This window comes from Lycorma delicatula, chromosome 13 (assembly GCF_047948215.1).
Source record: "Lycorma delicatula isolate Av1 chromosome 13, ASM4794821v1, whole genome shotgun sequence".
NCBI lineage: Eukaryota > Metazoa > Arthropoda > Insecta > Hemiptera > Fulgoridae > Lycorma > Lycorma delicatula.
Window position 1 is genome coordinate 10,841,574 of NC_134467.1, and position 16,035 is coordinate 10,857,608.

General features: G+C 28.4%; 1 protein-coding gene across 1 annotated transcript in view; it reads right to left on the reverse strand.

The window, feature by feature from the left end:
* The window catches only part of Camta (Calmodulin-binding transcription activator), a 403,237-nt gene that overhangs the window by 27,647 nt on the left and 359,555 nt on the right, over positions 1-16,035 (reverse strand). The window contains exon 26 of the mRNA XM_075381347.1: positions 1,791-1,858. Within this exon, the coding sequence (XP_075237462.1) occupies positions 1,791-1,858 (68 nt within the window). The remainder of the gene's footprint in view (positions 1-1,790; positions 1,859-16,035) is intronic.

Genomic DNA, 16,035 nt, shown 5'->3' on the forward strand with positions numbered 1-16,035 from the left:
TTATTATATCTAAACTTTCTGAACATTTTCTGTAAGATGATATGTTGGGCCTGTGTTATTTTTATTATTTATTTTTAATACCGATGGTAATTATCATATTTTCCTATTACTAAATTTTGTGAACCTTCAAAGTCATATGTATTATAATTTGCTGAACCCCCTGTAACAGTCTTTGTCTTGTTACATGATGTCTGTTACATTATGTCTTATTTTTTTTTTAAAGTTTTTTAAACTGTGTTTGGTGGTTAAGCTGTTGTTTTTTGAATTTTATATAAATAAACTAGCATCCAGACTGCTGCTTTGCCTGTCCTATGTGATTACTTGCATTTTCCATCACGGTCAGGGGATGGTTAGTTAGTCATGGCTTGCTTTGCTTGCTCATTCTGTCTAACCAAGGGGGGTCTGCTCCCTGGACACTTGTGTTCATTAAACTCATGCTTGTGAGAATAATAATAAATCAAAATTAAAGCCTGTAAAATTTATAAAAATTTAGTCTGTAAAATTTTAATTTCTTCAGAGCAGCAGTTTGGTCAGTAGGGCCCGAAACCGAGTGAACTGAAGAATGCAAGTTTTGACCTCCATCTTAAAAATAGTAGGTACAGCTAACTAGCTATAACTACAGAGGATTTATATCTAGGATCTTTATCTGTGCAAAGGATGGGTGGTTACCCATCCTTTGTACAGATAAAAATGTATTTCGTCTGGTTCTTAGCGTTATCTGATAAACACCACTAGGCGGTGACCGTTCTCATTTTCAAAAAAAAAAAATTATTTTATGTCTTTTAGTCAAGTAATTGGAAGTGGTGCAGCCAGTCATATCACTGATACAGTAACAGTAGCAACGGCTGTGTTGGCTGAGCCACCACGCGGTTCAACAAACACAGCCGTAATCAGGTATTACAATATGGTAATCAAACCACAAGGCCTGTTCATATTAAAATTTATTTTAATATCTTCAGTTTGAAATTAGGTGAAATAAATGCGATAGAAAAAAAAGAAAGGGAAATCTTGAGAAAAATCCTACGACCAATAAAAATAGGTGAAAATGGACATAAATTCAAAATTAATAAAAGTTTTACGAATACAATGATACTGAAAGATTCCATAGGGAAAAAGAAAAACCAGATTCTTTGGCCACCTTATTAGAATGAAAGAAAGATAAAGGCTCACAAAACAACAAATCTTAAACTACATTTACAACAAAAGGAATAGAATCAATGGACTTCAGCGGTTTAAAAGAGACCTAAAAGAAATGAAAATATGTGAAGAAATAGTACAAAATAGGATACTGTTCAAAAAATTAGTGCAATATTTCAAGAGAAGGAGAAAAAAGAAACGGATAAAGTCTAGTTAGAAAAGAGAAGACAAAAGAAAACACCTTGCAGAAAGAGAAATTAATGCAAAAGGTTGATACATATAGTCCTCAGTCAACCAAACTCAAAGGAAAAAAACATCGGGTTTTTTTGTAGGAATACTAATCATTAAATACAAGCATGAAATAATGTTAAAGGAATTACAAATAATGTTTTAATTTTTAAAGAATCTGTTATTAATCAATTTTATCAGTTATTTCCGGATATAAAATTCCATACATTTTTACATTCATCTCGGTTCAGTTTTTGAAGGGAATGAAAGTTGTTCCTTACATTATTTTTGGTACTTTCATAGGTATTTATTTCCAGTAACCTTAAACAATTAAATATCATTTTTTAATATTCTGTCGTTGCAATACTTTAGTTAGTAATAATAACATATAAATGATTAACATTTATAATAAATAAATAAATTACCTTAATTCTTTCGGGCATAGCAGCAATAATTTGTTCAGCTAATGTTAATACACGTACTTCTTGCTCCCCTACAAAACAACAACTGATTAATACTAAACAATTATTTAATAATAGAATAAACATATTATAAACCATGAACATGAGAAATCTTATGACGTATTGTAAATAAGATGCAGAAGTTATTTTGTGATAAATTAAAAAACAAGAGAATAGTTTTAAAAATAGTGAAAAAGGTCATTTACACTTTTTTAATATAGGTAGAATTACTTTGTTTTCTAATGCTTTTTAAAAACTTAAAAAATTAACAACCGTTTACAAATATTTTAATAATATGTTTACCAAATATTGGAAAATCTATATTTAATCACAACAGTAGCAAATAGCTGTTATTAGCTATAAGAAAATACATACTGTAGAGATTTGTTACAAGAACATTGTGACGGACAGGAAATGTTGGAGAAGATTGCTGATGGAGACTGAGGGTCATATTGGGATGTAGTGCAAAAGAAGTAGAAGAAGAATTTTGAGAATGATATTAAGATATTACAAGTGTCATAAAGGATTACAATCTACCATACATTAACTTTGAATGAGAATAAATAAAAATGTGATTGTACAGCAGGAAAATATGTCAAGCCATTTTCTAAATAACAGTTAATAACTACTGAATTGCCGCTTATTTTTTTTTATTTCAATAATTTAAACAATTATCATTTATTGCAATTCTATTATTACGGCATTTAAAATGTTTAAAAAACATTAATGGGATTAAATATTATAACTTTACATAAAAAATGGAATATTAAAAGCGATTTTAGTTAATTTATTTAACAACTAATGTAATACTGTCAAGTGTGGATTATTGGGGAATACATAATTTCCATGAAATTACAATAAACTAAGAATATTGTACACAGATACATAGTATTACGAGACTCATAGAGGTGTGAGTGACGTTACAATTGCTGCTGGTATACTTAATAACACCAACAGTGGCTCCTGATAACCGGTTACATTACACAGCTAAAATGACTGAACTGAATTTACGTTTCAATAAGTAGGATTAAAAACAAAGAAAGAAAAAAGGAGAAATGAGAATGTTACAATAGTTCCTGGAATTGAAAATCTGAATAAAGCGTTAATAAAGGTAGACAAATTTAATTTGAGTATGTACGAGTAGTAAGGATGAAATGAATTGGAAATTCCAAAAAAAGCAAGATTGACAAGATGTTCGACGACAAAATTAAATAGTCCTTTTCACTATTTTAGTGAAGGATGTCCAAAGAATATTTCAAAAATAGTCAAGGAAGGATAAAAACAAACGGTAATGTTTTCTGAAGGGTGATACTTAATGGATAATCGTATAAAAAGGAAATAAAAAATAAAAAAGAAAACATCTTTCATTTTACAAAAAAAGGGTTAAAAAACATTAAAAATCCTTTCACGTGAAATTACCGTTGTAATAACTCTAAAAAGAGCCACGGGTGATAAATTTAAAGATAATTATAGTTTTGGGGAAATGGAAGGTGGGGGTGTAGGTGTGGGGAGAGCCAAACCCACTTTTGTAAGTTCGTTCGTATCAAACGGAAAAGCACCTTGCTACAGTTTACATTTGAACTGGAAATGTAAAATAACTAATCAATAATGTTTTACTTTTATTCTGTTACCAAATTATCTGCAAGACGGGTACCCATTATCTGAAGTTACCTTGAAACACTTCTTTTAATGCATTTGTCTTGTTTCATTGTCTTCCCGTAGACCTCTCACTATTTATCTTTTTCATTTAATCTAAATTCCTTTTTGTTTGCATTTGTTTCACTTAGTTTTGGTTAGTCGTTCACTAGATTCAGCCCAAGGATGCGGGGACCTGTATGACATACTACATCCTTGGTATTACTGTGTTTTGTTAGGATAGTTCCACCGATGATAGTTACACTGTATGAACAACCCACCTGATGTTGAGGTGAAGCCAAGCCTTTTATAATTCATTACATGTATATATATATATATATATATATATATATATAAATTAATTCAAACACAGATGTTACTTAATAAAAGTAAGTTTATTTAGAAAAAAATCATACCTGGGTCAATCCATTTGAAGTGACCCAAGAGTGGTTGCTTGACCAATTAAAAAAAAAAAAGAAACTTACCCGCTTGTTCCCTACATATCTCAGGACCTTAAAACTATTACTTCCTTGTACAAAGTAAAGGAAGTATTGTAATGGCAAAAAATCTCGGTTTTCAGATTTGAAATGGAAATATCCATTTTCACCATCCCTAAATCCATTTTGATTAGTTTCAGCATGATGTCTATATGTATATACATATCTCACATAACTCAAAAACGATTAGCCGTAGGATTTTGAAATTTTGGATTTAGGACTTTTATAACATTTAGTTGTGCACCTCCTCTTTTGATTGCAATCAATTGAACCAAAAGTGTCCAAAAAGCCAAAAATCCAAAAAAATTGGATTTTGGACTTTTTATTAACTGCAGTAATATTGAGAGCTTTTCAATGATATATCATGAGTGGTACTTATTTTCATCAGTTCCAGAGTTATAGCCAAATACAATTTTAATTAATGAAATATTTGGGTCTTACAAGGGAAGGCACATCAGTTTGAATCAGATTTCATCTCTTTTTTTCTTTTTTTAACTTTTTTAAAATTAATTTTCTTTAAATTTTATTAAATTTAATTATATTGATTTATTAATAATTACTAAGCCGTACTGTAAAATTTTTTACAATAAATAATTATGCAATAATAACAATAAAAAGAAAATATATATGAAAAAAACCAGAAATTATTAGTGAAATAAAATTTTATGTACTTTTAAAAATTTGTGTATGCAATTTAACAGGCATTATTACATTTGTGTATATGTAATAGATGATATGGTATACGGTGAGCTGGCCTCTGTGGCACAAGTGGTAGTATCTTAGCCTTTCATCTGGAGGTCCCAGGTTCGAATCCCAGTCAGGCATGGAATTTTCATACACGCTACAAATCATTCACCTCATCCTCAGAAACAATACCTAATGGTAGTCTCAGAGGTCAAAAAAAAAAAAAAAATAGATTTGGTGAAACAACTGATTATGTAATGTTAACTGAAAATTATAATTTAGAATCGTATTATTTTTAGATTTTCTAGTTTAACTTCTGTTTAATTTTTACATAAGAAACTTTTTTATTTACCTTAAACATCTACAAAAACACTGCAAGTTGTACAAATCTGAGATTTTTATCACCAGCCCCATCACTTATTTGAAGCCAAAATTTAAATTAAAAAAAAAATTAGTTTTCAAAATTTCATAAAAATTTAGGGGTATATCACAATTAATATTATTTATGGTAAAACTACTTACATATATCTAGATATAAAAAAATAATTCAAACTGTGTATGCCATTCCTGCTTCTTGAAAAAAATGACCAAAAGTGAAATTTCACCGTTTTTCATGTTCAAATTTATTGGTAATTTTCTCATAGAAAGAAGAGATAGATAAATAAACCACTTGACCAGTCTTTTACATAGAGAAAATATGATTAAATTGCTTTTTGATTTGTCCTTCCAGGACCAATAGTTTTTTAGTTATGATTTTTTCTGTAAACCCTTACAATCACAAAAATAGGAGTTGCATGCACCGTAACAAAAATGGCACGACAGGTAGAATGCATAAATAAAAAAAATAAAATAATAATAATAGTTTTAAGGTCCTGAAACATGTAGGAAACAAGTGGGTAAATTTAATTTTTTTTTGAATTGGTCAAGCAACCAGCTTCTACTTTTTTTGGGACACTTCAAATGGATTGACCCACCTATAGAATTTGCGACTATCTAGTAATTAATAAGTCCCCTTTATTCTGAATCATTTCACGTACAAGATTTGGCATTCGATTCAAGTGTACTACACATTTTTTTTATTTCTTCATCACGAAACATACCAATAAATATTATTGATTCAATGAGGTCAATTTTTGGTACAATTTATTTTTGAGAGTTGTTTTTTTACTGTTGCCCAAAGATTTTCAATTGAGTTTTAGTTTGGGGAGTTGCCTGGCCATAGGAGAACTTTAATGTCTCATTCTACGAAAAATTTGTTCACTTTATTGGCAGAATAGTATGCCGCCAAATCTTGTTGGAACACTCCTTTGCATTTGTTTGGAACTTTGAATCGTCACACTTCTGGGAAGGTTTGTAGGGTTAGTGGTGTGCATTTTTCCCACCACTGCTCTCTTTGTTGTGTAATAGTTTTTATTATATTTATTAGTCAGTTGCAAAGTTATGTTCGAATTGAGTGGACGTGTGATCGTAACATTAAGTCAAGTCTACTCACATGACTGTATATTATAAGTTAATTATTATTATTGTTTTCTGTATTTTGTTATTATAGTTAAATGTTAATCTTCAATAAATTAGTGCGTTTCGTTCTTACTCGTTGTTTTATTTATGTCATAATCCCAGTACCTATTTTATTTTATCTATATATTCCACAAATTATCAATGTTTGTTTTACGCATTAAATAGCCTTATGGGAAGTTGTTTTAAAGTTGTGTCACAACCTTTTACTTCAGAAAGTGATGCATATATCAAGATATATCCACCGCTTTTCAACATAACATCTACTAGAAGAAATGAACAAGGGCCTTCAAATTTGAAACAATCCCAAACATATTTCTGGAAATGTTTAACTGATTGTTGGATATGAGTCTATGATGTATTTCCATCTGAAGCTTTTCTAACGTATGGAACCCTTTGCCCCTGAACATAAAAATGCGACTCATCGATAAACATAACATTTTTCCTGTCTTCTTTGGTCCAGTTAGTATGTACTTCGGCTCACAAGAGCCTTTGGCAAACTATTGGTCTTAAAACCTGCTTTTTAGTTGGCTAATGAGCTTTCCATCCACCTGCAAGAAGTGAGCATCTAACAGTTGTCACATATAAATTTGTTTCACTGTCTGCTAATTTTTGATTTAAGTCCACGGCAGATAATTTTGGATCAAGTTTACTCTTTCTAACTGATAATCGATCCTGAGATGGAATAGTTCCTCTTTTACAACCACATTTGATTTTTCTTTGAGGTGAAAAGAAACCAGTTTTTTCAGCAGTTTTAAATAGCATTCACTGTCCAACACCACACTCACAAATTATTTGTTGTTGTATCACAATGGTATGCTCAGAAAGAAAAATAATTTTCAAATGCTTTCTTGGAGTTATGTCCATTATTATTTATTCAAAACACACAGAACAAAAAAATACAAAAATATGATTTTGTAATAAAAAAAAAGAAATAAACTTTCATAAAACATTATTTATGAAATGAAAATTGCTAAATAACCAAAGGATAATATCAGTTTACACAGACAACTTAAAAAGGTGTGGTCAAGCTGTATAGCAACATAGAGATAAACAAAAAATTCCCTGTGCTGGGATTAATTTGCACACGCTACTTAACCATTTAACAAAGGCATTTTGCACATTAAACATAAAAGACACGGTTTTTTACCCCAATTTATTGGTTTTTATCACAAATTTCTCAAAAACTACTGCGGATATATTCTTGGACCTATTTTATTCAATTTTTCAGGTCAAATCCTTAAGAAATAAGTTTTCTGCCTCTTATTTAATATCTTAAAAATTTCAATACGACCTCATATCAATGGGATAGCTGAAAGCTGAGCAAATCTTTCACTAGCTGTAATTTGCAAACGAAACATTTTAGAACATATGTTTATGCGAACTTTTTCCATTATTTTCATGAGTAGAATAGGTTATCAAAGTCTCAGAGAACTTTCTTATACACCCAGTATGTATGTTCATGATGGTATTTTACACATTCACATAGTAAATGTGAATACAAAATAATACAGATGCCTGATACTTTAACCAGGAATATTAGAAGCAAGCAAGGCTTTATTTATATGGATTCTTATCTATACGGTGAAACATACACCATAAATACATTGAATCAGACAAAGTTTTTCAATCAATTCTGTTTCAGTATAAATAATCAAAAGTTATGTAGTGTTAAGAGACAAAAGATTTTTACTGATCATAACAGTTTACATATAATGTCAAATTTTTTTATTACGTACATTGTAACGTAGGACCAAGGACCAACAATTAAATTTGGAAAGTAGACACACATATAATATGTATATATACGTTAAGTCTGATAACTATAATGGTTAAAGGTGACCTGACATGTGTATCACAAGTCACTTATAAAAATGACATCAAGAATAACATCTCACACATAGCTTAGTAGGAAAAATGAGGAATTAAGCCGTTTCCCATTGTTTGCTTCAATTAGAAGAATATACAGTTGCATATCAGCATGTCAAGTCGATAGACATGCAGATAATATTGAACTCTCACTTCACTCTACTTACGGACCGATTCCATAGTAAACATCATTATTCTCAAAGAAAGCAATTCTGATAGAAAGAAATTCAGTTAGAAGAAAAGTCAAATTTAAAACTAATTGGTACTTTATAAAGAAATAGTTTCTGTTGATGAGACAATTCTGTTTAGAGTATAAAATGTGATAAATAAATATTACTTCATTCAACACTAGTTAACAGGCATTTGAAATTTCATTTATAGTAGTGTTCAATACAGAAAATTTATTTTAAATCAGAATCACACACGAAATATGTCTAGCAGATGAAACTGCACAAAACAAAGAAACCGTATGATATTTAGTGTTTTCTTCTTTTTTTTCAGCAATACAAAAGAATTACAATACATAAACATTTTGGATACTCAAATATTTTGAGTGATAAAAGGTTTGACAATGATCTGAGATTTATTCTAGGAATTTTTCTTAAGAAAGTTTCTTTGAGGCATGTTTGTACAGTAGTTAAACTAAAAAAAATTATAATTTTATTTTTTTAAATATTACTATTATAGTAGACTTTTTGACATAATTTTCACCAATATTAATAGATCTTTCATAACACAGAACTGATCTCTGAACGATGCCACCTGAAAAAATAACCATTATTGCATAGATCTTTTAACATGTTCATTACTGATCATCATAGTTTCTTACAGAACCATTCTTAAAATTTATAGTCACAAAAGGAATGAATTATGAACTTCACCAAATCATCATTAATGACAGATTACCGGCTATTTTGTCCCTCATTATCGATATTTTTTGTCATTTATTGAATATGTTTTATGCATTTTCTCACCATTTCATCATTCAGATGTATTTTCATTATAACTTGATTAATCAGTTGAAGAATATCAGCAGTTTTACATTTCATGCGTTAAAAATCCAGATAACAGACAATATTTCTATTAGTAATTTTTTCATTTATCTTACTTTAAATATTTAAAATATGAAAAAAACAAATATAAATAAAAACTGCATCTTTTGTAATGCTATAACTAACAAGCTAATATAAAAAGAGTTTAAAATTTATCTTAATATTTTTGATACAAAAGACATTAAAGTAATGGTTTGTAAATTCATATAATTGTCAGCTCCAGGTTCCTTTGAAATTGCCAAATATTTTTATTGAAATCCAAATGCATGCAATTCTTTGATTTCATACATTTTGAATACAACCTATTTAATTCTAATTCAACTGAACAATATAAAAGCTTAGATAGTATATTATTTATCACCAATAATACTTAAAAAAAGAAAAATTAATGGGAATATACAATTAAATAAATCACTGAATAATTTAATAACAAGACATTTTGATTGCTCTGCTAAAAAGTTAATAATTATAAATAAATTTATTAAAAACAGTTAACTACATTAATGTGTTAAAAATGTTTTTGTATATATATATGTGTGTATGTGTGTGTGTGTGTGTGTGTGTGTGTGTGTGTGTATACATGTGTGTACAAGTGCAAGTGCAAGTATGTATACATGACTTATTCTGCTTGAATGAAAACACAATTAATTGCCTATAAATCTGGTTATGGCCTATTTTTAAAATCCTAAGAAATTATTAAACAAGAATTAAGTTCACTGGAGGAGGAAATAAGAGAATGAGAGAGAAAGAAAGAAATTTAAAGAGAGAAAGAGTAAAGTACTCACCTTATTACTTTACTGTTGCAGAAAGATAACTAAAATCGTGACTTACTTCTGAATTATTTATTTAATAAAATTATTAAGATGCAATAATAATAAAAATAATAATAGTAATAACAATATAATGAAAAGTAAACAAAATCTTCACTAATATGAAAAATAAGCAATAAAAAAATAAATTTGAAAAACTATTAAATGAAGCCATTATGTATTTATTGAAAAATATAATCCAAGACCAGAACTGCGCAGGCAAACTATCATTATAATGAAAAATATATAGAATAAAAATATCAAACAAACAGATAAAAAAAATAAATAAAAACAAAGATAGAAAATAAGTGTGTGCAGAAATAAGTGCATGCTTTAAAGTATAGGTAAAAATGTTTTCATTAAAAAAATATATATATATAATATGTATATGTTGTAAACAAGTTGCACTACGAAAGAATTGTAAAAGAGATTGTAACAACTCCTTCTAATTATAAAAATATAAATTATTTTAATATACAGATAAAGATTGTATCAACTGCAAGTGAATAAATTAAACAAGAGATAAATATTTAAAAAATACACCTGCCAAAAAAGAACATTGCTCTTTAATTTAGGATAATTAAAGAGTGTGTAGGTGACAATTTTGTATATAGTATTTTTTTAAATTTATATATACATATACATATTTATATAGCCTATGATACTCCCGGTAATGTACGGATTCCAATGCGGGGTTATACATCTAAATCGGTTCAGTCGTGAGCTACTACAGTGGAACAAACATATATACATTCATACACCCTAAATACATTACACTCCTTTTTGGGCAGTCGTGAAAAATAAATTAAAGTGACAAAAAAAACATAAATGTAAAAATATTTAATGTTTTTTTTAAATGTACTTAGAATTTACCTAAAATGGAAACCGAGGTTGCAAAAAAAAAAGTAAATAATGTCCATTTCAAAAATATTCAGAATAAAAGTTTTTTTTGTAAACTTACAAACTCTCTCTTAAAAAAAAAAATTTTATAACAGATAAAAAAATTCCAGCTGTAGATAACGTTTTATGTTTATTCATGTCTCAACTCAAATATTTGGACAATAGTAAAATAAAGGGTTAATTTTAGTTTATTTTATAGATAGTATCTACATAAAGATTCTACAGCAGGCCTTGGAGGAGGAGTATAGAAAGGTGCAATGCGCTTAAAGGAGTATATAAGTGCAATGAAAGTAGTTAATGAGGAGTGTCAGCTCGATGATTTTTGTAGGTGCTCCAAGGATTTAAGACATGGGTTGTTTGATATCAACACATCTTTTCAAGGTTTATTTTGCTAAGATATTAAAGAAATAAAAAAGAGATGGTACGGATGTATTTTATTTCCATAATTTATTGTTTATAGTGGTGAGATGGCTGGAAATTGACACAGTATGAAGTAAATATAATGAAGTGTCTGATGGAGAAATATAATAAATGTGGTTCATCAATAAATTATGAAAAGTACGTGGTGGTGTTGAGTGAAGATTGGAGAATCAAAATGATGAATGAAACTATCAAGGTCTGCAGTGAATACAGTGAATGATAATTATGAATGCAGTGTGTGTGAGGTATGCGTGCTAATAATAAAGGAAAACAGGGAAAGAAAGGTAATTCAGGGAATAGATGTACAACAAGAAATACAAAAGAGAAAGATTTTTGGGACAGTAATTAAAAACATTACAATTTTATAGATGTGAGATCTTGAGTAAGGGAATACATAAGAGACAATAATTGAGGAAATGAACATTTGATATTGAACAGATATTGTGAGATTTCATAGACAAATAAAGTAATAAAAAGAAAAATGAAAGTAAATTCATTAATTATTTGTATCATAAATAAAAAGCAGTTTAGTTACTATAATCATATATGAAAAATGTTAGGTGAGAGAGACTGCAACACAGATTGTATCATCAGTTTCCATCACTTAGAAAGGAAAAGAGGGAGAACGTGATGAAATGATGAGAAGAAAGATTGAAATGATAAGACAAGTAAGTATGGAGGTTGATACTAGAAAGTGGCAGATGCTGTAAACAACTGAGTGTGCTTTAAAACAGCACAAACTGTTTTAAAGGCAACAATGAAAAAATGTAATATTGGAGCATTTACTAGTATTCAATTGTTTATAAATAACAAGTGTGACATATATATTATCGCTCAGGAGAGAAATATAGTTATTCAGCCATTTATAAATTTTATAAAGTACCACAGCTATTATCATTATATAATATTTATTATAGATTTTAAAGTACAGTCTCTGAGGCGAAGTGGTAGAATCTTGCCTTTCATGGTTCCTGGTTCAAATCCCAGGTCAGACTGGGATCTTTCATACGCTACAAATTTCCATCTTCATATTCCCATATACAAGATTAAAAAAAACCTACGCAATGTATGATATAAAATATCTTTTACAAGGTTATACATGAGTATTCTGTTATGAATGAAAAAGAAAAAAAATCACATAACTCATATGTCATCCCTCAACTTTTTATAGGAGCATGATAGAACATACTATAACGCAAATGTATTTTAACAAGTAAGATAGACAAAAGAAACTCCCAATGAAAAACGTTAAATCTTTGCCGAGAATTGAACCTGAAACTAACTGAAACAACCACGTTAATTACTATAACGGAGTAGTCTTGCAGCATTAAAAGAAATCATGTCATATTTATAGACACAGCATGTTTTTATAATGGAACAAAATTTAATGACAGTCGTAATATTATACTAATTTTATCTGTTAATTTACACTTTATCCAAAATGATGCTGTGAAAACAAATGAACAACCTATACTGTCTTTTAAAAAAAAACAAGAGGAGTTAATTCATTTTAATGTTGAACATGTGTGCCCACAACAATGGATGTTTGGGAGAAAATGCTGTTAAACAAAATATGTTTCTTCTATTCTGTGCCACACAGAACTAATAAAAAAATGCTGTTTATTATAAAGAAATTCATCTTGCTGGGAACAACAATAATATCAGACTTGTGGACATCACACAACAGATGAATTTTTGGCATGTTACTGAGAATCATTCAAAAAAGATTTAATATTCTCAATCACACACGCACACAAAATGTGGAATCATTGTGAGCTTTAGCGAAGTTAAGAAACTAGAAAAAGTGTGGTGCTAAGCCACAAATTTCTGAATTCATATCTTTGCAAATTCATGTGAAGATGTTGAAAAACAAACAAAGGATCGTTTTTAAAAATATGGGTTGATATGTTTATACTGACCTCCGTAACAATAAATTAGTTTATTAACTGATATTAAGCTAGTTTGTATTAGATTAGGCAAAATTGTATGGTACAAAAATTTTCTTCAAAATATTATAACCTTAAATATTCATAACAATGAAGGTACTTTTTCAATTTTTTTTTAAAGGTGTCATTTCCTTACACATTTTACTACTAAAAATAAAGTGGTAGTGAAAATCAAGTGTTTTATCTTCTAGATAAAACTCTTGAATCTAGAAAATCCAGACCTGTTGTATAATGTATTTTGATTATAAAAAATGTAAAATGTAAAACACAGAATTTTTTTTTTTTAATTATTTTTAATTTATATATTCAAGCTTTACTCATTAAGAGAATAAATTTGAAAGAAAATAAGTCTGGGCACATTTTTCTTAGAATTCCTGAATATGTATTTCTTAGAAATACTGAATGTGATAAGAAATGTAATGGAATGAAGAATGGGATGGATTTATGTGAGAGAAATTATTTTTTTAAATATAGATGTAACTAAAGTAAATGTAAAAAAAAGCAATTAAAAGTTGGATAATGAGGAATTAAATATTGATGAGAAGTGAACATAATATTAAAAAAATTTATTATGTAGGTATAGAGTACAAGGGATGAATGAAATAAGAGAGATATAAAAAGACGTTTCATGAAAAAAGAAGATTTTTAGTATCAAACAATAAATCTAAAGTAAGAAATGTTATTGAGGCATGCAGCAGTTTAAAATAGTAAAACACTAATAATAGAAAAAAAAAGAAAATAATAGATGCTATTGAAATTTGATATAACAGGAGGATGTTGGGAATTATACGAGTCGATAAAATAAAAAAATTAGATGTCTTAAAATGAAATGTAGAGGAGAGAAATCTGTGACAGAATCTTGTAAAGAGAAAAACTAATCTAGTGGACCGTATTTTATTTAATTCGATAATAGAAGATAAAGACTCTAAAGGAAGAACACTGCAATGTATAATTGAGAATGTAGTGTCTAATAAATATCATGAGATTAAAATGTTAGCACAAAATACAAATAGCGGAGAATGACTGATGATAAAAAATTTATTCAATCGATGAATTTTTTCTTTATTGAATTATAAATAGTCTTGCGCCCATTTCATTTTAAAAATTAAAAAAAATTTCTTTCTACAGTTCTTCAAAATTTAATGGATTTATTAAAAAAATCGGCAATGAATTTTCTAACTTCCCTGCCTATATACCAGTCAAATTACATGCAACCCATTTTTGAAAAAAAAAAACTTCAAATCAATTTTAAGCTCAATTTGTAACTTTATTACAAAACAGCTGCTTCTTTTTATTGAAAAACAGTAATCAAACTTTTGAATTTTTTTTTCACATTTTTCTGTAAAAAAAAAAAATTGGGTGCTCATGCATTAGTGGGGTTTTTTAATGTTTAAAATGTTCACTAAAATTGATTTTAAATAATTTAAAATCAAAATATAAAAAAATGTTTTAAGCGAAGCTTCTTAACGCAGGCTTCGGGATGGAGATTTAACTGAGAAAAAACCAGTCACGCACTAGTTGATAACCCAGTTCATTCAAGAGTCGTGTTCAAATGTTACTCTTACTCGTTTGTGAACATTTTTGATGCTGCTCGTATTTGTAATTTTTATTTTAATAACCGATACATTTTTTTGTATTACACAATGTTGAAGAGGAGTAGCATAATACATTCTCTTCCATGTTAATTTAATTTTGTCTAAATTGTGTCTATTACTATTTCCAACCAATTTATTGAAAATAAAAGCGCATCTTAACCTAGATATGGTATTTTTTATAATATGTATATTTCAGTGTTAGTTCATTTTTATTAATAAACAATTCTATCATTTGTGTGTATTGCGTATATGTTATTTTGCACCAATAATAATTCATATAACATTGCATAAGCAGTTTCGTTTCCATTGAGTGTTTACTTGGATAAAATTCATTTTTAAGAAAATAATACCCGTATAGTGATAATAAATTTAAATAAAGAATTTTCTAAAATCGTTTAACAAGTACAAAGGTACAGCCAAAATTCTTAATAAAGTTGTTTTTCTCTAAGAAGGAGATGAAAGTTTTTAGCTAACTTTTCTCTTCAAGAAATATTTAAGAATGAGGGCTCTCAAAAAACCTAAGATTTGTATATTTTAAATGCAAAAGAATACCTTGCAAAATTGATTTAAATTTAAAAAAGAATTTTTCTGTTACCACAGAATATTGGAGTGGGACGAGCAAAAGATTTCTATAGTGGTTTAAAGGCCTATCGATGTACAAATTACAATGCAAAACAATCCAATTAATTTCTTTTCAGAAGCAAGATATAACGAAAAAAAAGTATATTACATCATTTTTTTGGGGAATATTAAATAAAAAGCTTTGGTTATTTTTGATCTTGATCAACTTGAAAACTTCAACTTCTGTAAGAAAATTTCTTTGCTAAAAAACCTTAGTAAAGATTTTAAATCTTATTTTGGCCAAAACACCCTCCATTTTCCAATTTCTGCAAAAATTTAATACATCCTTTCCCTTGAAGGTAATACCTGTATACCAAGTTTGAAGAAAATTGATCAACGGAATCCAGAATTATAAGACCAAATACAGGCCAACATACAAATGCACAAACGTCTGTCTGACAAAAATAGATTTATTGGACTTGGAAGCATTGGAATACCAATTTTTTTAACAGATTATTAACAATTTATTAACATTTTAAAAAAAAAATGTCTCCTTAAGCACAAAACTTAAAAAAGTACCAACTTTTTAGATTTTTTTAGACCGGTCTATATACTTCCCATTATAGTTAAAGCTGCTACAGCAGCATATATCGCTAGCTGGGAAAGTTAACAAAAACTAGTTCCTAACCTTGAATGCACTGAATAATAATAAAAAAAAGATTTATT